Genomic DNA, 21927 nt, shown 5'->3' on the forward strand with positions numbered 1-21927 from the left:
CCCTTCACCCCACAGCGCAACGGGGAGCTCACCCCATCTTAGAAGGGGGTGTCCCAAAAGCTACCTCCGCAGCAAAAGAAGTCCAGCCACTTTCTCTCCCCAGCAAGGCCTTCCCTTTTTTTGCGGGAAATTCCCTTATTCCAGCGCCGTTTCCCTCTGCTTCCCGCTGCTATCCCAGATTGTTAGATATCCCGTAGACTGTCCCTGGGACAGGTAAGGCTGCTGATCCCTTATTTTCAAATCTAAAAGTTGACAGCTATGGGCAGGACCCATGGCCAAGCATCTACCTCTTGCATTCTCTCTCAAGGAATCCTCCTCTGTGTGGACCTGAGGAAGCTGGCCGGGAAAGCTCAACAGTTGTGTTGCTTTCTCCACCTTGATCATCATAATCATCAACTTCATTTTAACAACAGCAACAACAATTTTATTGTTCGTATCTCGTCCATCTGACTGGGTTGCCCCAGACACTCTGGGCGGCTTCCAGCATATACAAAATATGTATACATAATAAAACATTAAACATGAAAAGATGTACGTAATTGCAAATGTAATAAAAGAAGTCGTTATGGTTAAATAAAGGACATCAAAAGGCACACAACAAAACTGAACAATTTCCACGTAAGATCTAAAAAGATACAAACAATTATTATAAATAAGAGCAACAAAACAAAACAAAAACAATACCCCAGCTCACACCTCACCTTTTCCACCAGGCCACCTTTATTCTTTATGTACTTATTGTGTTGTGGAGGGCTGGACAAGGACATGGGAGACAAGGGTTCAAATCCCTATTCAGCCACGAAGCTCACTGGGTGACACTGGGCCAGTCACTGCCCAAACTTCACATTTTATATGAATACATTTGAATATGTATTATAATATGAAGGCGTTTCCTGTATAGTACCTGAGGAGGCCCACACTCTGAGCATTGTTTTGGTCTAGTCTTGGGAATGGACTGGCCATGTGAGAGCCAAAAAGCAAACCTTAATCCAAATAAGACTGAGGCACTGTTTATAGATAGTTCATGAGAAGTATATACACCACCTTGAGCTCCAATATTTTAAAGGCATTGAGCAAGGATATATTACATAATTACACAATTCTTTATTTACTTAGCTACCTAAATAATTTTACAGTGGTACCTCAGGTTACATACGCTTCAGGTTACAGACTCCGCTAACTCAGAAATAGTACCTCGGGTTAAGAACTTTGCTTCAGGATGGAAACAGAAATCGCGCGGCAGCAGTGGGAGGCCCCATTAGCTAAAGTGGTGCTTCAGGTTAAGAACAGTTTCAGGTTAAGAACTGACCTCTGGAACGAATTAAGTACTTTACCCAAGGTACTACTGTACTATGTTTTTCGGCAATTGCCGTTTATATATTAGTTCACATTTCTGTTTTGAAGGGGAAAATATTCTGTGACTAAAGGTTTGAGGCCTTGTGTTGTTATGATGCTGCAAAGCCAGCATAGCAGTAGTTTTCCATGGCAGGTTCTGAGACAGGATTGCTTATGAGAATTTAGTCTGATTGGTTGGTTTGGGTGTCAGCAGAATCTGATTGGTTGGAAGTTCCTGTCAGTTGGAAGCTGACTATCAGCGTTTAGTCAGTGGGGGGGGGGGGGAATTCAGTTGGGAGATAGGGAGTTTATAAGGAAAGTGTGAGGAATAGAGCAGAGAGAAAAGCTGAGGAGAATGGCTAAGGCCTAAATATTAATACACAATATGTTAATATGTGGAAAATCAGGAGAAGGGAGCTGGGGACTAAGCTAGTCTGAGAGGCTGCCCTGTGTAAAAGGGCCAGTTTTGATGAAGTAAACATGCATGAGGGCCAACCAAAGTTGCTGAGCTTTTTTTTAGGATTGAAGTTGCTGAGCTTTTTTTACCCCAGGACATATACTGCCACGAGGGCCGGATTAAATCGACCGGCAGGCAGGATTAGGGCCCTGAAAAAGACTTTGGACATGCCTGTACCAGAGGAAGGTGACCGAAGGGTGTTTGTGAAAGTTGGCCCAACTGTCCCAGCATCGAGCATTACAACTAGAGGAGATTTGGGATACCAAGGCAGATTGTCCCTAAGAGGTAGACTGGGTTGTGGGTGAATTTGGCTGGGATGGAGGTTTAGGGTCACTGCTGTGGATACACAATCTGACTATCTCTAGGCTATCCCACATGCAGGGTTACTGTTGCCAGCCTTCATGTCACGTTTGCAGACGTCTCTGTAACACAGAGTTGGTCTGCCAACAGGCCCGATGCCTGAAGCCAGCTCCCCATAGAGCATGTCCTTGGGGATCCTGACATCTTCCATTATGCATACATGACCAAGCCAGAGTAGTCGTCGCTGAGACAGGAGTGCATGCATGCTGGGAATGTGGGCTTGGGAGAGCACATCTTTGTTTGAGCCTCTGTCCTGCCATGTTTATGCCACGTATCTTCCTGGTGCAAGCCAGGGAACCAAAACAGCAGACAGGTAATGTTAGACCGCTGAATTAATGTTCTTACATTGCGCTTTTTAGACAGACAAAAGAATTACATCAGTTGTGTTGCATTTTTCTTCCCCCTCTAACCCCCCACCCCACATGTCCATACTCAACAGCAACAAGAAGGCCACAGGTCCCTTATCCCTGGTTTAGTAAATATTTACTGTTGGGGATTCATATGTCTGGTGGTGGCAGGATCTTGGGAGGTAACCATGGCACCCCAGGCCTAAAACTACCATGCTGCCGCCACCACTCACCAGCTTCCCTCCTTTCCTTCAAGGACACACAGATGTTCAAAACAGCAGGAAAGCCGATTTAAGCACACATTTAAGGACACATTTAAACTGTGGAATTCACCCCTACCCACAAGAAGTATTGGCAGTCAGCAACTCATATGTTTGTAAAAGGGGATTGGATAAATTCATGGAGGAGGCTGTCAATGGCTACTTGCAGCACACCTCTGTTACTTCTTAGCAGCCCTGCCAGGTCCACTAACCCCCAGCTACTACAGCTTCTATGGTTTCTCTCTTACATGAATTCTTTGATGTGAAGTGAGACTTTCCTTCCAGCGGAAGCTCTTCCCACATTCCAAGCATTGATATGGTTTCTCTCCTGTATGAATCATCTGATGGGACATGAGATGGCTGCTGCGACTGAAGCTCTTTCCACATTCCAAGCAGTGAAATGGTTTCTCCTTGCTGTGAATTCTTTGATGGGTCATGAGATGTGAACTCTGGCTGAAGTTCTTTCCACATTCCAAGCAGTGATGGGGCTTCTCCCCACTGTGAATCATTTGGTGGGACGTGAGATGATCTCTCCGACTGAAACACTTTCCACATTCTAAGCACTGATACGGTTTCTCCCCTGTATGAATTTTTAGGTGAGAAGTGAGAGTTTCCTTCTGGATGAAGCTCTTTCCACATTCTAAGCATTCATATGGCTTCTCTCCTGTATGAATTCCTTGATGGGAAGTGAGACTTTTCTTCCAGCGGAAGCTCTCCCCACACTCCAAGCACTGATACGGTTTCCTCCCTGTATGAATTCTTTGGTGGGAAGTAAGATTATGTTTCAAGCTAAAGCTTTTGCCGCATTCCAGACATTGATATGGTCTGTTGCCTGTATGAATTATTTGATGGGAAGTGAGATGGTCACTCCGACTGAAGGTTTTTCCACATTCCAAGCACTGATATTGTTTCTCCCCTTTATGAATTCCTTGAAGGGAGCTCTGGCAGAAACTTTGTCCACACTCCCAATATTTACATGGCGCCCCTACTGTATAGATTTTGTAGTAGTCTCCCTTAGTCTTGCTTTCCAATTCACCACCTTCTGCAATGAAGACAGAAACTGATTAGAGCCTTTGGAGGAAATGGAGTCTCAAATTATGTAAAAATGCAATTTTTCAAGCCTTGTGAGGAACAGTTGAGAGAAGGTATGCGAGCCTTCAAATATCTCAAGGGCTGTCACATAGAAGACTGAGCAAGCTTGTTTTCTCCTGCTCCAGAAGGTATTACCCAGACCAGTGGATTCAAGTTACAAGAAAGGAGATTCTAACTAAACATGAGGAATAATTTTCGATTTACTACCCCCCTTCTCTCTCCCCTGCTCTCTCCCTACCTTTCTTCTTCCCAAGCCTTCTAGAATTTTTTTTTATAAAAGCAGGGGGGGGAAATCAGGAATAATTTTCCAAAGGTAAGAGCTGCTGGAAAGTTGAACAGTGTCCCTATTATTTGTTGGAAGAGTTTAAGCAGATGATGAATGGCCATCTGTCATGGTTGCTTTAGTGGAGATTCCTGCATTGCAGGGGTTGGACCCTCAGGGAACCTTTCAACTCATTCCCAACTCATTCCTCTTTTGCAAAGAAAAGATCTTTGTGTTGTGTGTCTCAAGAACAATGGAAAGATACAAACATGTTTAGATAAAAACTTAGGCCCCAACATTCACTGTCAGTGACTTCCCTAGCCATCTGCTGATCAGCCCCACTGCGATCAGCTGCATTCTCCATCCTGATAATTCATTCTCCATCCAGATCTGCAGACTTATGTTGACAGTTGGCCATCAAGGGGGGGGTTGTTTGCTCCTTTCAAATTGTCACATCATGTCATAACAATGGTAAGTGACTGACAGATGGTCATCCCTGCCCACCTCTCCAAGTTGGCCCATGTGTAGGGGTGCTGGTTGACTCACAGGGTCTGCAGGCCAGATCCAGCTTACTACCAGGGCAGTAAAAACCAGTCAGGCAATTGCTTAAATGGGCATAACTGGAGGATGCATCTTGAAAGGCAATACAGTACACAGGTGCCCATTCAATGTTAACTACAGGGAGTCTGAATCCCAGCTGTTGTAGGCGACTGCTGAACTACATCAGAATATAGGGGTTCATCAAATTTATCTGCAATTGATCGTGGATAATAATTCATAATTCACAACAGATATTATCAAGCCACTGAGAGCCTCACCAAGTAAGGCCAGGATCCCACAGGTCTCCTCCATGACTTCCGTATGTAGAGCTCTCTGGTCAGGATCCAGCAGTGCCCATTCCTCATCCATGAAATGCACAGCCACATCCTCGAAGGATGCGGGACCCTAAAAGAAAAAAAAGAAGCCTTTCCTGATTGGATCATCGTGTTGCACTTTTTAATAACAGGTGGTTTTTTTAAGGTTTTAATAGAACTGTGTATTCGGGCCCAGGGAGGTTAGGAAGAAGAAGAAGAAGAGTTTGGACTTGATATCCCGCCTTTCACTCCCCTTCAGGAGTCTCAAAGCGGCTAACAATCTCCTTTCCCTTCCTCCCCCACAACAAACACTCTGTGAGGTGAGTGGGGCTGAGAGACTTCAAAGAAGTGTGACTGGCCCAAGGCCACCCAGCAGCTGCATGTGGAGGAGTGGAGACGCGAACCCAGTTCCCCAGATTACGAGACTACCGCTCTTAACCACGACACCACACAGAAATATGTTGGATGCCCCCAGCCTCTTTCCCCCCACTGATCTACCTGTTCCAGTGCCACAGAAGCTGCTTCCCCTCCACTGTGAAGAGGAGATGGCTGAGGAGGTTCTGCCAGCATTATCCAGTCACCTGCGAGGAAAAAAAACGTGGTGGGTATCCAGGAGCACTTCCTTGTTTCAGGAGTTAAGTACGTTTAGCTACCAATGGGCCTTTTAAAAAGTATTTTGAGCATTTACAAATATATACATTCTATATACAGTATCAGCTGTGTAAAAACATCTAAGGGAAATTGGGAGCAGTGAAAAAGGCTGCAGGGAAGTCTCGTCTGCAGCCAAAGATTAAAAAAGCCCTAGATTTATTTCACACTCAGCAGAGGGAAACCAAACTGAGATACATCCCAACCATCCTTACCTAGTGGCCTCTGTCTGCTGTCCAATGCAATCAACTCCATCGCAGGTAAATCAGTGTCCATTTTTGCAAGCAGATCCTGTCCCTGAAATAGTAATAAGGAGTCAAAACAGGGATCGAGGAGAAGGAAGGACGGAGGCTTTCGGACAACCTTCACTAGATGCTTTCCAAAAAATGTTGGGAATTTTGAGATACCCTCCCTCACATTCTGAATGCCTTGGGAACCATCATGGTGAAACACTCTCACCTGTTGCTGTTCCTGCTTCCTGTGCTCTGCCTGGCTCAGGAGGAAACCTTCAGCCAGGGCCACAGCCTGGGAGCTGGTCTCTGCCCTACACTCCCTCACCCAGCTCTGCATCTCCGGGGGGAGGACAGCCAGGAACTGCTCCAGGATGACCAGGTCAAGCATCTGATTCTTTGTGTGTTGCTCTGGCTTCAGCCACTGGCGGCAAAGATGGTGGAGTTGGTTGCAAACCTCTCGGGGTCCTTTGGTTTCGTGGTAGCAGAAATGTCTGAACTGCTGTCGCTGCACATCTGAACTAAGGGTATCCTCACCTAGGTCCTCCTGCACTGAGTTTTTCCAGAATACTCCAGAGTTCCCTGGTTTAATGGCACTGCAGCCTCTTCCTGCTTCAGGGCCAGCTGAGTTTTGCTCATCCATCTGTGCCCCAAGAAAGCCTCCAAGATGTCCAAAGGAGTTCCTTGGTCTTCTGTCAATTTCAGTCTGACCCAATTAGTGTTGATACCAACTCCTACAAAACAAAGACACTGTTGTGTTATGGGATTGCTACACTGTCAGGAAAGGGAAAATATTCCCTGAACAAGCCTGGATGAGTTTCGCTAAAACCCAGGGCCAGATTGTAGTGGTGCAGTAGGAGTCTCTAGCTCTCCTAGAAGGAAACTTAAAAAGCAAAAATATGCAGACTACCTTCTAAGCCAGCATTTCTCAAAGCGTAGGCCAGGGGTCAGCAAACTTTTTCAGCAGGGGGCCAGTCCACTGTCCCTCAGACCTTGTGGGGGGACCGGACTATAATTTTGGGGGGAAATGAACAAATTCCTATGCCCCACAAATAACCCAGAGATGCATTTTAAATAAAAGCACAGATTCTACTGATATAAAAACACACTGATTCCTGGACCGTCTGCGGGCTAGATTGAGAAGGCGATTGTGCCGGATCCGGCCCCCGGGCCTTAGTTTGCCTACCCATGGTGTAGGCCAAGAATTACTACTAGATCTCGGATTCCTCATAGATGGATCTCACAGCCTCTTCGCTTCCTCTTCTCAACCTGTGATATGAAACAGGCTGGTATTACAATGCCAGAGAAGTCAGCCTGACTCCTCCCCTTTTCCGACATGTTTGAAAACAATGAGGGACTGTCAGAGCTGTGATTGACAACTGGCAATAGCAATTTGAGGTAGGTTCAGCAGAGCATTAGTGACTGGACCAAGGCAGTGAATGAGCAAAATGAAGCCGGAGCAAAGTAGGTTTGAAATGTGAAACTGCACAGAAACAATACGTGCTGCTCTTTTTCAAGTTTGGCAAACTGGTGGGTGTTCTCACTTTTGGTGCAAAATATCTGAGTGGTACATAGCACTAAGGATGGGGAGATGCTTTGTGTTACAGCCATTCAATTTTGAATTTAAATTTATTTATTTTTAAAAAAAAGACATTTAAATACTCTCTCCTTCAACTGATTCCTCTGATTATTAAACCTCCAATGGTTCTCAGCAGTGCTTTGTATTCACTCCCAAATGATCCTCTCCATCATTCAGGAGTTGCACACATCCGAATGGGCACACGTCTGCCAACCAGAAGCCTTGGTAACACCTCTGCCTGATTAACGGGGAGGGGATGTTAATTCAAATTAAAATTCAACTGGAGATACACTTGTACCGGGAGCAACTTTTAATCCTCCCCTCCCCGCAATATTTCAAATAGCATCTCCTGCTTTTGCAGGAGAGAAAAAGGCTGCCCTCCCTGTTTGGGGGAGCATCTTGGATGATCAGGTCCCCTTTGCACCCTCCTTCCTGCAGCCCTGGGACTCCCCTTCGCCCAAATGCACAAAATAAAGGGGGAACAACTCACCGGCTCCCAGAAGGGTCCCCCCCCCCCCATGCAGCGCTGGGAAAGACAAAGACCAGTTCGTCCCCCCCACAGGGAGAAGCTAGGCAGGAAGGGGCTTGGGAGGGAAGGGCTTTCTCTCCAGGAGGACTCTGCACTGCTCCCCTCCTGGTCCCCTTCCTCTCTAGGAATGCAATTTGGTTCGCTTTAACCCTTACAAAGCCAAAAAGGCGAGAAGGGCTGTCTGTAATACAGAGGCAGGGCAGCTGCTCTTCTCCTGTCATCGTGGAGCCAGCTATCAGACTTGCTAAGGGGGAAGATGGCGTGATGGCTGGTGGGGAATCTTAACAATTCCAGAATTGGTTCTCTTTGGGCACTTCTCTTCAGTACAGTGATGTGAGCAAACCAAGCACAGACACGGGAGTGGTCCTCTAGAGCAGCTTTCCCCCCAAACATGGGTTGCCATCTGTTTTTGGACTACAACTCCCATCATCCATAGCTAACAGGACCAGTGGTCAGGGTTGATGGGGATTGCAGTCCGAAAGAAAACAGATGCAAACCCAAGTTTTTGGAAGCCCATATCTAGTGGATTTTCTCCACCTTTTCCCTTCCCCTCTCTTCCAGAAAAGCACAAAAATTGCAGGATCCAAACAATTCTCTCTTGTCCCTCTCTCTCAAGGCCTTGGAGGGTCAGGGGATTTTTTCCAGTGTACCTGAAGGGGCGTCTCCACCCCCATTGTTCTGCCTGGACACTGAGGTCCAGCGCCGAGGGCCTTCCTGCGAGAAGCAAAGTTACAGGGAACCAGGCAGAGGGCCTTCTCGGTGGTGGATCGCTCTCTGTGGAAAGCCCTCCCATCAGATGTCAAGGAAATAAAGAACTATCTGACTTTTTGAAGGCATCTGAAGGCAGCCCTGTTTAGTGAAGATTTTAAAGTCTGATGAATTATTGTATTTTAATGGTGTGTTTTTTTAAGCCGCCCAGAGTGGCTGGGGAAAGCCAGCCAAATGTGTGGGGTATAAATAATAAATATTATTATTATTCCAAGGCAACAGTCTCTGCAAGACCACAGTCAAATAAGTGTATAAACACTAATTCCCTCTGGAGCTTTTTTTCATGAGGATTCAAATGTTCCCCACTTCCCCTGCTAGCGATAAGGCCCCTGTATGTGGAGGCATTTACAGGGGCAGCTGTTCCTTCTAAATATCTAGTTTTGAAATAACTAAATAATTTAAATTGCTTCATGTGTCTATGTCTAGTTTGATAGGTTCTAGAGGAATGAATTGGAATTACTCTGCCAGATGAAACTGCAAGATTTGCTGGTCCTTTTTCTGGTTTCTCGGGGTTTCTCTTTCAGCTATGGAAAAGGAGTTGCTGCCTCTCTTTTTTTACAGTTTTCAATCTATTGGCTTAACGAGCTCCTGAAATACACTCAGTTAAATAATTTTTTCCGTAAAGTATTTGTAGCTTAGTTATAGTTTGCCCGTTAATATAGATACCACCTCAGATGCTAGTCTGGTTTTTCTGCCTACATCTTGACAGTTCAGTTTTAAATAAAGTGTATGCTCCAAATATAAATTTATTCACTTCTCTGTGATAGTCCCTTGGGAAAGTTTTGAAGATTTATTTTATTCTAGCGGGAGAGTGCTAGAGCCCTGTCTGGTCAAGTTGCATGGAATCAATTTCAATCCGTTACCCCTGAGGATGTGGACAGGCTGCTTGGACGCGTGAAACCAACCACCTGTCTCCTTGATCCTTGCCCATCCTGGTTAATAAAAGCAAGCCGGGAAGGGCTGGGCGATGGGCTCTGCGGGGTGGTGAATGCTTCCCTCTGTGAGGGAACATTCCCAGATCCGCTGAAAGAGGCGGTCATTAAACCGCTTCTTAAAAAACCATCTTTAGACCCGGCCAGTATGGCCAACTATCGCCCTGTCTCAAATCTTCCATTCTTGGGCAAGGTGATTGAGCACGTGGTTGCTGAACAACTCCAGGCACGCCTGGAGGATGCGGACCATTTGGATCCCTTCCAATCGGGATTCAGGCCTCATCATGGGACTGAAACTGCCTTGGTCGCGCTGGTTGATGATCTCCGGCGAGCTAGGGACAAAGGTGAGAGTTGTTTCCTAGTTCTGCTGGATCTCTCAGCGGCCTTTGATACAATCGACCATAACATCCTTCTGGACCGTCTAGAGGGGTTGGGAGCTGGGGGCACTGTTATACAGTGGTTTCGCTCCTTCCTCCTGGGCCGTGTTCAGAAAGTGGTGGTGGGGGATGAGTGTTCAGACCCCTGGGCTCTCACTTGTGGGGTGCCTCAGGGTTCCGTCCTCTCCCCCATGCTTTTTAACATCTATATGAAGCCGCTGGGAGAGAACATCAGGGGGTTTGGACTGGGTGTCCATCAATATGCAGATGATACCCAGCTCTACCTCTCTTTCAAATCAGAACCAGTGAAGGCGGTGAAGGTCCTGTGTGAGTGCCTGGAGGCGGTTGGAGGATGGATGGCGGCTAATGGATTGAAGTTGAATCCTGACAAGACAGAAGTACTGTTTTTGGGGGACAGGGGCGGGCTGGTGTGGAGGACTCCCTGGTCCTGAATGGGGTAACTGTGCCCCTGAAGGACCAGGTGCGTAGCCTGGGAGTCATTTTGGACTCACAGCTGTCCATGGAGGCGCAGGTCAATTCTGTATCCAGGGCAGCTGTCTACCAACTCCACCTGGTACACAGGCTGCGACCCTACCTGCCCACGGACTGTCTCGCCAGAGTGGTGCATGCTCTAGTTATCTCCCGCTTGGACTACTGCAATGCGCTCTATGTGGGGCTACCTTTGAAGGTGACCCGGAAACTACAGCTAATCCAGAATGCGGCAGCTAGACTGGTGCCTGGGGGCTGCAGCCAAGACCACATAACACCGGTCTTGAAAGACCTACATTGGCTCCCAGTACGTTTCCGAGCACAGTTCAAAGTGCTGGTGTTGACTTTTAAAGCCCTAAATGGTCTCGGCCCAGTATACCTGAAGGAGCGTCTCCACCCCCATCGTTCTGCCCAGATGCTGAGGTCCAGCGCCGAGGGCCTTCTGGCGGTTCCCTCATTGCAAGAAGCCAAGTTACAGGGAACCAGGCAGAGGGCCTTCTCGGTGGTGGCACCTGCCCTGTGGAACGCCCTCCCATCAGATGTCAAAGCGATAAACAACTACCTGACATTCAGAAGACATCTTAAGGCAGCCCTGCTCAGGGAAGTTTTTAATGTGTGATATTTTAGTGTAGTTTTGGTTTCTGTGGAAGCCGCCCAAAGTGGCTGGGGAAACCCAGCCAGATGGGCGGAGTACAAATAATAATTATTATTATTATTATTATTATTATTATTATTATTATTATTATTCAGTATACTGCCCTTTATCCAAAGACCACGGCACAGTATTATTATTATTATTATTATTATTTATTAAATTTGTATGCGACCCTTCATCGAAGGTCAGACTGGTTCACAACATAAAAATACAAAATGAGAACACAAAACACTTAATGAAAACAAAATTATCCCCCTCACACAAACACATTTAAAAGACCATAGACTGTTAGCCTGATTGAAGAGAAACATTTTCGCCAGGAGCTTAAAGATATGTAATGAAGGCTCTAGGGTTGCCATATTTTGAAGAGCAAGAAAGAGCAAGAAATTTGCTGACTTCTGCTTTTAACTGTAGATCTCTATGACAACTCTCATTTTACATACCCATGAAAAAGAGGACGTGTCCTGGAAAAAGAGGACATATGGCAACCCAAAAAGGTGCCAAGCGATCCTCCTTGGGAAGCGCATTCCACAAACAGGGAGCTACCACATTCTTATGTTGTCACCATCTGGACCTCTCATGGAGTAGGCGCACAAAGAAGGGCTTCTGATGTTTTTAATAGAATCAATAAGATGCTTCTTTCTCTAGTGCCTACTTAAGAGGAACAGCAGCCCCCAAGCTTCCAAGTACAGTGGTACCTCGGGTTAAGTACTTAATTTGTTCCGGAGGTCCGTTCTTAACCTGAAACTGTTCTTAACCTGAATCACCACTTTAGCTAATGGAGCCTCCCACTGCTGCCGTGCCACCAGAGCCCGATTTCTGTTCTCATCCAGAAGCAAAGTTCTTAACCTGAAGTACTATTTCTGGGTTAACGGAGTCTGTAACCTGAAGCGTATGTAACCTGAGGTACCACTGTACAGTAGTCTAGTATGTCCCTTTAAACAATAGTTCAAGTAATGGGATGACTGCCAATGTGCAGAGATATGCCAATCTGAAGTGGATTTTTCTCCAATTACAGTAACCACTCCAATCTTTTAAGACAGCTTTTATTCAGTCAGAAGAACAGTAGCAGCTGGGGAACCCACAGACTGGAGGCTGTTGGGAATCTGATGTGGAAGTGTGGATCTTGCTTGAGGCACCACTCACCACACAGAAGCAGAGTAAGGTCCAAATCTTTTAATGCTGTAAAAGTAATAGGTTCAGCAAACAGCTCTGGCCAAATTAAGCACAGAAACATAAGTTCCAGTTTGTAGGCTTTTCAGATGCAAGTATATACAGAGACAAGGTATCACTGTTGCTCTAAAAAACACCAACTAACCAAGACACAACACCACTGTACAACTGAAAGAGTTGACATACATTAATATAGTGAGGCCTCCAAGCTGTAACCACCGTAACTAGTTCATTTGACCTTGCACTTGTGATCACCTTGCCCGTGGAGTGTTTGATATTCGTGGAGGAACCCCTTCCTATGTCCAGCTACCCTAACAGAGTCCACTGGACTAAAAGCATGCCTACATTATCAGAACTGGAGGCATCATGTCTGCTTTATATTACTGGTCCTTGCACAAACATTCTTAATACATAGAGTAAGCAGATTCTCCTAACAATATCCTTTCACACACTCTTTTGAAATCTCTTCACATGTAGACTACCTATCCATGTACATACATCAATACTATCGTGGCATGAACCAACTCCAGAAATTCTGACAGCGATTCTGAACCAAGGTAAGATACTTAGTTAGCTGCTGAGCATTTATACAACTGTAATCTTTACATGTACACTCTTTCTTTGCAGAGAAAGACAACAGGCAGAGAAACAGTACAGGTGGAGGCAATACAACTTTTGTCCTAGCAGTGAATCAGCAGTGATGGCAGAGACCAGTCTTTCTGAACCAGTTTCCAGTTTGTTAGATGCACAGTATTTGTTCAACTGCAATGCTTAAGTAACTTTGCAAGAAAGCATGGGGAGAAACAGCTTAGCGGCACCACTGTGACCTCTAAGTAGCCAAGCCGCACCAGTGACCCTCAGTTGTCACTGATTTTATGGTTTCTCCCCTGTATGACTTTTTTGATGGGAACTGAGACTCTCACTGTCTTTGAAGCACTTTCCACATTCCAAGCATTTATATTGTTTCTGCCCTGTGTGAGTTCTTTGATGGGAAATGAGGTTTTTCTTAAAGTTGAAGGTTTTACCACATTCCAAGCACTGAAACTGTTTCTCCTCTGTGTGAATCCTTTGATGGGAATACAGATGGGAGGTCTGACTGAAATTCTTCCCACACTCCAAACACTGATATGGCTTCTCCCCTGTGTGAATTCTTTGATGGTAACAGAGACTGCTGCTCCGACTGAAGCACTTTCCGCATTCCAAGCACTGATATGGCTTCTCCCCGGTGTGAATTCTTTGATGGGAAGTGAGGCTTTCCTTCCAGCGGAAGCTCTTTCCACATTCCAAGCACTGATATGGTTTTTCTCCTGTATGAATCATTTGATGGAGGATGAGATGGCTGCTCCGACTGAAGTTCTTCCCACATTCCAAGCAGTGAAATGGTTTCTCCTTGCTGTGGATTATTTGATGGGTCGTGAGATGTGAACTCTGGCTGAAGCATTTCCCACATTCCAAGCACTGATAGGGCTTCTCCCCACTGTGAATCATTTGGTGGGAAGTGAGATGGTGTCTCCGACTGAAGCTTTTCCCACATTCTAAACATTCGTATGGTTTCTCCCCTGTATGAATTCCTTGATGGGAAGTGAGACTTCTCTTCCAGCGGAAGCTCTCTCCACATTCTAAGCACTGATACGGTTTCCTCCCGGTATGAATTCTTTGGTGGGAAGTGAGATTATGTTTCAACCTGAAGCTTTTTCCACATTCCAAGCATTGATATGGTCTCTCACCTGTGTGAATTCTTTGATGGGAAGTGAGATGATCACTCCGAATGAAGTTCTTTCCACATTCCAAGCACTGAAATTGTTTCTCCCCTGTATGAATTATTTGAAGGGAGCTCTGACTGAAGCTCTCTCCACACTCCCAATATTTATATGGCTCCCCCACTGTATAGATTTCATAGCAGTTTCTCTTATTTCTGCTTTCCAATTCTCCACAATCTAAAATGAAGACAGAAACTGGTTAGAGCCTTAGTAATAAATGGAGCCTCACATTATGAAAAAATGCAATTAACGTTTGACAGCTAAGGAAAAACTGAAGGGACTTAGATGGGGGGCACATCTTACACTCCCAAGTGATATGCATTTTGTAAGGTTTTAGTAAGTTCTCAACTCTAATTAGGAGAAGCACTAGACCAACTTGAGTATATGGCAACCTAGCTAATTAATCTTTGTTGGAGACATTTATGCTTATGATATATTAACATGCAATGCTTTTAAAAACAGGTGTCACACTACTTAATCCTAAATCTTGTCTGCATGACATCAAAAACAGGAAAGATCCTAGAACGGGGTTAGAATCCCTGATGTTCTCACTTCCGGTGCTCATTTGCCTTAATGGCTGCCGCTTCCACATTAGTGGAGATCGTTTGCGAAGGATAAACAAAGATGATTTGAGGATAATTGTCCTTGTAAGCTCCCCCCAGGGCCCAGGGGAAGTGAGCTTCACTTGGAGATTGTCTTGATGTCTGACTTTCGCTCCTATATGGAATGCGGGAGCAGGGAGATGCTGGGTGCAAAAAGCACTTCGCCTATCGGTAATCCTCTGATGCAGCCATCAAGATGCAGAGGCTCTTCTGTTTATTAGAGTAAAATTCAGACTAATTTACAGACGTGTGCTTGGATGGATAGGACAAGATTACCATTTGCTAAAATGAAATGGCTACAAGGATCTAAATATTTGAACTGGAAAGAAATGTGCAGGGGGGAGGAGAGCCTTTACCCGTTCTATATATATCTTGTTTGTTACATAAATGATTTGGCAAATCCACCCCCTGACTGCTAAAAAATAACGGAAGGTAGGAAAAGATAAAAGAAAATGGGAGTTTATTTATGGATGACAGTGCAAAATTGAACTGTGCGTGAAAATGAATATGGATTTAAATCATTCAAAAGGATTTATTTCTTTCTCCATTGCTACCTCAGAGGGGTCTTTGAAGACTTACCAAAAATTGGCAGGACGCCAGATCATTACTGTGTATGATCAAAGGAAAGAAAGAATATGGGGGCTTGCCAGTGCTTTGGCAGGGCACCAGACTATCTCTATTCTTGGAATGAAATGGCAATTACAGCCTCATGGCAATTGCATATGGCAATTACAGCCTCACGTTTTGAGACAATGGGAGAAAGACTGAAAGTGGCTGAGCTGTGCAGGACAAAGACTAAATAGAATGAAGAAACAATATGGGCAAAACAAAATAAATTAATGTAAATATAAAACAAACCTTACACACAGGAAATAGAAAGATTACAGAACTTTTCTTACAGAAATATAAATTATTAATGTCTTAATACAAATAGAAGTTAAAAACGTTGTAGCTGTGGATAAGGGACTATGATTAAGAATAAATGCAACTGGATTAAATAACCCTTCGTAAGCAGAATGTGAACAAAAATACTGCACTCTGAAATCTAACACACAGGAAGTCATAAAAAATATGTATGTGTAATTGGCTGTTTAAATATATTTGAATTGCAATTGTAATTTGGCATTGATGCAATGTGGCATATATTGGATTTTTTTGTAATTGAAAACTAATAAACATTATTTATATATATATATAATAAAGAATCCCTGATGTTGCAGGTGACACCATTGAACCACATCAGAATATAGGGATTCATCACTTTTATCAGCAATTGATCGTGGATAACAATTTATAATTCACAACAGATGAATTCAAGCCACTGGGAGCCTTACCAAGAGAAGCCAAGATCCCACAGGTCTCCTCCATGACTTCTGTATGCAGAGCTCTCTGGTCAGGATCCAACAGTGCCCATTCCTCATCTGTGAAATGCACAGCCACATCCTCGAAGGGTGCTGGACTCTACAAGAAAAAAGAAGCCTTTCCTGATTGGACCATTTTGGGCACCTTTTAATTATGGGTGTTTACTGTAAGGTTTTAATGGGAATTATGTATTTCAACAATGGGTGTTTTATCTTTGTGTAACTGCCTCTTCTTCTTTGTTAGCTTCTTAAAAATCTACTTTAGTATTAAGCATTTTTTGAATTTATAAATACAGTGGTATTTTGGTTCTCGAACTTAATCCATTCGGGAAGTCCGTTTGACTCCCAAAACCGTTCAAAAACCAAGGCACAGCTTCTGATTGGCTGCACTCAAGTGGAAGCCACGTTGGACGCTGGGCTACTGAAAAACGTTCGCAAACCGGAACACTTACTTCCGGGTTTGCAGCGTTCAGGAGCCAATTTGTTCAGCAACTAAGCCATTCGGGAACCAAGGTATGACTGTACTACTACAACTAGATGATTCTAGCTCAGGCATGTCCAAAGTCCATTTTGGGGACTTAATTCTAAAAAAACCTCAACAACTTTGGTCGGCCCTCACGGTCCTTCACTTCATCAAATCTGGCCCTCTTTGAAAAAAGTTTGGACACCACTGTTCTAGCTCTACCCAAAGGCCTAATTAAGGTGAGGGGGCTGATCATTCTTCTTTGGATTGAAACCTTCCCTGAGCGGCCTTCAAAGACTTTATTGAGGACAGGCTTTCAAGAAGCAAAGTGAAAGAGAGATTCATTCAGCCCCAGTGAGGTGAGGAGGGGACAGAGATATACTGGATGCCCCCAGCCTCTTTTCCCCCACTGATCTGCCACCCCTACCTGTTCCAGTGCCACAGAAGCTGCTTCCCCTCCACTGCGAAGAGGAGATGGCTGAGGAGGTCCTGCCAGCATCACCCAGTCACCTGTGAGGGGGAAAAATGTGGTTGGAAGCCAGGAGCACTTCCTTGTTTCAGAGGTCATGTGATAAACATTTATCTACAAATGAGTCTTTATAAATACATGTGTTTATACCCATTCTGTGTATGAGTTGTGTAAAAGCACCTAAGGGAAATTGGGAGCAGTGAAAAAGGCTGCAGGGAAGTCTCGTCTGCCACCAAAGATTAAAAGAACCCGAAGATTTATTTCACACTCAACAGAGGGAGACCAAACTGAGATACATGCCAACCATCCTTACCTAGCGGCCTCTGTCTGCTGTCCAGTGGAATCATCTCCATCTCAGGTAAATCAGTGCCCATTTTTGCAAACAGATCCTGTCCCTGAAACAGTAATGAGGAGTCAAAACAGGGATCGAAGAGGAAGGACAGAGGTTGTTGGACAACCTTCATTGGATGCTTTCCCAAAAACGTTGGGATAGTAGCAGAGAATTTTGAGATACCCTCCCTCACATTCTGAATGCCTTGGGAACCATCATGGTGAAACATTCTCACCTGTTGCTGTTTCCACTTCCTGTCCTCTGCCTGGCTCAGGAGGTATCCTTCAGCCAGGGCCACTGCCTGGGAGCTGGTCTCCGCTCCACATTCCCTCACCCATCTCTCCACCTCCAGTGGGAGGACAGCCAGGAACTGCTCCAGGATCACCTGGTCCAGGATCTGATTCTTTGTGTGTTGCTCTGGCTTCAGCCACTGGCGGCAAAGATGGTGGAGTTGGTTGCAAACCTCTCGGGGTCCTTTGGCTTCGTGGTAGCAGAAATTTCTGAACTGCTGCCGCTGCACATCTGAAGTGAGGGTATCCTCACCCAGGACCTTCCAGAATACTCCAGAGCTCCCAGGCTTGATGGTACTGTGGCCTCTTCCTGTTTCAGGGCCAGATGAGTTTTGCTCTTCCATCTCTGCTCCAAGGTAGCTTCTAAGAGGTCCAAAAGAATTCCTGTCTTAGGTCAATTTCAGTCTGTCCTAATTAGAGCTGATGCCAACCCCTACAAAACAAAGACATTGTTGTGTTATGGGATTGCTACACTGTCAGGAAAGGGAAAATATTCCCTGAGCAAGCCTGAATGAGTTTCACTAGAACCCAGGGCCAGATTATAGCAGTGCAGCAGGAGTCTCCAGCTTTCCTAAAAGGAAAGCTACAAAACAAAATACGCAGGCCACTGTCTAAACCAGCATTACTCAAAGCATACAGAAAGAAAGGTGGTTTTGCTGCTATTTTTCAAGGCTGGCAAATTGGTTGGTGTTCTGTATTTTGCTGCAAAAGTGGGATGTAGCAATTGAAGCACAGGGGATGAGGAGATGATTTCTTCCCTGGCTTTTTGTTACAGCACTCCTTAAAACAACAAAAATATAGCTGGGAATCGGTGGGAATCCATTACTTCTCCTTTCCCATTAATAATAACAACAATGATTTTATTATTTGTACCCTACCAATCTGACTGGGTTTCCAATATACATTGCAAAGGTATATTTACTTTCAGTCAGGCTCTCTCCTGCATTTGAGTCCTCTGATTATTAGCCCGCCAATAGTTCTCAGCAGTGCTTTGTATTCGGTCTCAAATCATCCTGTCTCACAGGAGTTGCACGTCTGAATGGTGTCTCCAGGAGCCTTGGTGAAGCCACTGCCTGATTAATGGGGAGGGGCCACTAAATCTAATCAAAGCTCAATTGGAGATACACTTGCACCGAGATCAACTTTAAATCCTCCCCTCCCCCCAATATTTCAAATCGCATCTCCTGCCTTTGCACAGAGGGAGAGAAAAAGGCTGTCCTCCCTGTTTGGGGGGCACCCTGGATGGATCAGGTCTCCTTTGCACCCTCTCCTTCCTGCAGCCCTGGGACTCCCCTTCGCCCAAATGCACAAAATAAAGGGGGAACAACAACTCACCGGCTCCCAGAAGGGTCCAATGCAGCGCTGGGAGAGACAAAGACCACGTTCCTCCCCCCCAGGGAGAAGCCAAGCAGGAAGGGGCTTTGGAGGGAGGGGCTTTCTCTCCTGGAGGACTCCACGCTCCTCCCCTCCTCCCTCCTGATTCCCTTCCTCTCTAGGAATACAGTTCGGGAGAGAGATCGCCAAGCAGCAGGTTCAGCTCTAAGAGCCAAGGAGGAATCATGCCCTGAGCACAGAAAAGTATTTTGGTCTGAGTTGCGTGCACTCCAAATACATCCGAGGCACATTTAACCCCTGCAGAAGAATCACGAGGAACTGTGGTTTGTGTTTGTGTGCCTATTGTCTTATCTCAGCACATTAAACCTTGGTTTGACCTCTGTATATGTGTGTGTTTCTTCTGCTTCTATTATTATTATTATTATTATTATTATTATTATTATTATTATTATTACCTTCCTGCTGTCGCCCCCTTCTAGCCCAAGAGGGAATGGATATATTTTTTTACAAGTTCCTGAAGTGGCAGCGATTCCTGGTGTTAAGGTAAAGGGACCCCAGGGTCCAGTCGCGGAGGGACCCCAGGGTCCAGTCGCATTCATCTCGCTTTATTGGCCAAGGGAACCGGCATATAGCTTCCGGGTCATGTGGCCAGCATGACTAAGCCGCTTCTGGCGAACCAGAGCAGCACACGGAAACGCCGTTTACCTTCCCGCCGGAGCAGTACCTATTTATCTACTTGCACTTTGATGTGCTTTCGAACTGCTAGGTTGGCAGGAAGTGTTACTGGTGTTAGCTGCTTCTAAAAGAGGAGACTGGCAGACCAGGGTTCCTGTGCTGGAATGGGGAGCCCCTAAATTGGAAGCAAACAGCCAAGTGTAAAGATCATTCCTGCATTGCAGGGGGTTGGACTAGATGACCCCCGGGATCCCTTCCAGCTCCACAATTCTACGATCATAGGGCACCACTGAAGCTGATCAGTTACAGGCAGCCCAGTCCTTTGGATCAAGAAATCAGAAGCTCTGGAGCAATGCACACGCCATATGTTTAAAGCATGTGTGCAAATCCTGTGAACTGTAGTGTACCCCTCGGAGCTACAGTTCCCAGCACTTTTCACAAACCACAGTTCCCCAGGATCCTTTTGCAGTGTCTTGGGCATGTATGCAGCCCCAGACCGAAACACCCCCGAGTTCAGGGCCTGATTCCTCCTTTGAGAATCGCACAGCAACAACAAACAAACAACAATTTGTAATTTATAACAACAACAACAACTTTTAATTTATAACAACAGCAACAACAACTTTTAATTTATATCCCACCCAACTGGCTGGGTTTCCCCAGCCACTCTGGGTGGCTTACAACATATATAAAACACAACAAAACACCAAGCATTAAAAAAAAAATCCTATACAAGCAAAAAACCAATAAATCAAGAAGAAGAAGAAGTTTACAGTTATACCCAAATTAAAATAACTGACCTTGCAGCCTGGCCATCTCTCTCTCTCCCTGGATCTCTTCTCCATCACTTGCCACGTGGAAATGCCGCGGATTGAGCTTCCGCACGCTTTTTGCAGGAGTTGCACCACCGAGCTTCGCGCAGCCCCTCTCTCTGCTTGGCTTTCTAAGGGTTAAAATGGGCCGGAACTGGTTTCCTAGAGAGGAAGGGAAATGGGATTTGGGGGCGAGGGAGGGGGAACACCAGAACAAACATTCCTCCCCACGGTGCCCCTTCCTGGCTTCCCACCTTCGGGGTCCGAAAGTAGCCTTTGTGCCTTGCAAGTGCTACATCGGTGGACACCTCTGTAATTGGTGAGTCTTTATTTTCGCGTGCCCCCACGCCCCAATTTGATGCATTTGGGTAAAGGGCTGCGGCGGGGAGTGTGCCTGCTCAGCTGATCCATCCGAGATCCCCCTAGAGCACCCAAATCAGGGATCAGGTTTATTCCCACTCTGCAAGGTCAAGAGGCCGCTTTGGAATTATTATTATTATTATTATTATTATTATTATTACTACATTATTATTATTATTATTATTATTATTATTATTATTATTATTATTATTATTTGAATTCATGTACCACCCTATATCCGCAGTTCTCAGGGCGGTTCACAGAATAAAATCAAAATATAAAACCGCAAAATGCATAATCAAAATAAAAACAACAGCAATCCAATAACCTGCCCTCCCCCAAAAGCCCAGATTTTAAAAGGGCATAGGTGGCAATCATACCAGAGGGAAGTGTTTAAAGCACAACGCTGAGCTGACATCGATGGAAGTGCGTATTCGGCTGCAATTTGATTAGAATTATAATGCACCCCTCCCCGCCCCAAAAAAAGCAAGTGGCGATATCAAGCCTCTGAGTGACATGCATGTGCCCATTCAGACATGCAACCCCCAAACATGAGACTGAACGGAAAACATTCCTTAAAACTACAAGTGGTCTTTTAATCAAAGGTATCCAATGCAGCAGAGACCACTGAATGAAAGCAAACCAGCGTGGTCGAATGGATTTGTTTAGTGGGTGTGTAAGGGGAAAATTCCTCCCTTCTCCACGAACCATAATCCAGATTCCTATTTTAAAAGAGAGACAAAGTTTTCAGTATTTGTAGAACCTGAGGCAGGGTGTGTGTGTGTGTGTGTGTACATTTTGGGGGACAAACTAGCCTCCCCCCACCTTTCAGTGTTTTACCCCTTTGGAAGGAAGGGTGGGATATAGATTGAATACTTAATAATCACAGCAATGCTTTGCTCCTCCGTGGGAAAAATTCTCATGACTGCCCCACATCCTGTTGTATGAAAGGGAAATAATCCCCTTTAATACACTCTCTGGCCAATTGGTGGTGGGGCACTGCAGAGCCCCATTGATCTCACCTGCCAGGACGGAATCGCAGGGCACTTTCAGTCACACACAATTGACTGTGTAGAAGGATTTGCAGAAAACAACCTTTTTCTGATCTCAGATGTTACAAAA

At 45.2% G+C, this 21927-nt stretch overlaps 3 protein-coding genes across 6 annotated transcripts in view; 1 reads left to right on the forward strand and 2 right to left on the reverse strand.

Annotated features, from left to right (window-relative positions):
• The window catches only part of LOC310756634 (uncharacterized protein), an 820367-nt gene that overhangs the window by 57770 nt on the left and 740670 nt on the right, over positions 1–21927 (forward strand). The gene's annotated exons all lie outside the window — the stretch shown is intronic.
• LOC310756857 (putative zinc finger protein 75C) lies at positions 1066–8312 on the reverse strand. 2 transcript variants are annotated; one of them, XM_083601721.1, is made up of 6 exons: positions 7915–8312; positions 6075–6579; positions 5831–5912; positions 5466–5548; positions 4932–5058; positions 1066–3801 (listed from the first exon to the last, which is right to left on the reverse strand). In XM_083601721.1, exons 2-6 carry the CDS (start codon positions 6486–6488, stop codon positions 2990–2992), a joined length of 1518 nt encoding a protein of 505 aa, XP_083457847.1. In that variant the 5' UTR covers positions 6489–6579; positions 7915–8312; the 3' UTR covers positions 1066–2989. The 2 variants fall into 2 exon arrangements, with proteins under 2 accessions (XP_083457847.1, XP_083457846.1); XM_083601720.1 differs by lacking the exon at positions 7915–8312 and having other exon boundaries at positions 6075–6784.
• LOC310756745 (uncharacterized protein) lies at positions 12336–19088 on the reverse strand. The gene is made up of 6 exons (XM_083601392.1): positions 18959–19088; positions 17569–18056; positions 17316–17397; positions 16961–17043; positions 16044–16170; positions 12336–14284 (listed from the first exon to the last, which is right to left on the reverse strand). The coding sequence occupies exons 2-6, from the start codon at positions 17965–17967 to the stop codon at positions 13221–13223; spliced, it is 1755 nt and encodes a 584-aa protein (XP_083457518.1). The 5' UTR covers positions 17968–18056; positions 18959–19088; the 3' UTR covers positions 12336–13220.

This window comes from Podarcis filfolensis, assembly GCF_964270895.1.
Source record: "Podarcis filfolensis genome assembly, chromosome: 2".
Taxonomy (NCBI): Eukaryota; Metazoa; Chordata; class Lepidosauria; order Squamata; family Lacertidae; genus Podarcis; species Podarcis filfolensis.

Excerpts from the sequence above, each read along its gene's own strand:
- LOC310756745 (XM_083601392.1), bottom strand. The coding sequence starts at position 17,967 with ATGGAAGAGCAAAACTCATCTGGCCCTGAAACAGGAAGAGGCCACAGT. Across the intron at positions 16,171-16,960 it reads CTTCTGTGGCACTGGAACAG|AGTCCAGCACCCTTCGAGGA; the intron begins GTAGGGGTGGCA and ends TTTTTCTTGTAG. Across the intron at positions 14,285-16,043 it reads TGGGATCTTGGCTTCTCTTG|ATTGTGGAGAATTGGAAAGC; the intron begins GTAAGGCTCCCA and ends TCTTCATTTTAG.
- LOC310756857 (XM_083601721.1), bottom strand. The coding sequence starts at position 6,488 with ATGGATGAGCAAAACTCAGCTGGCCCTGAAGCAGGAAGAGGCTGCAGT. Across the intron at positions 5,913-6,074 it reads GGAAGCAGGAACAGCAACAG|GGACAGGATCTGCTTGCAAA; the intron begins GTGAGAGTGTTT and ends TTACTATTTCAG. Across the intron at positions 5,059-5,465 it reads CTTCTGTGGCACTGGAACAG|GGTCCCGCATCCTTCGAGGA; the intron begins GTAGATCAGTGG and ends TTTTTCTTTTAG.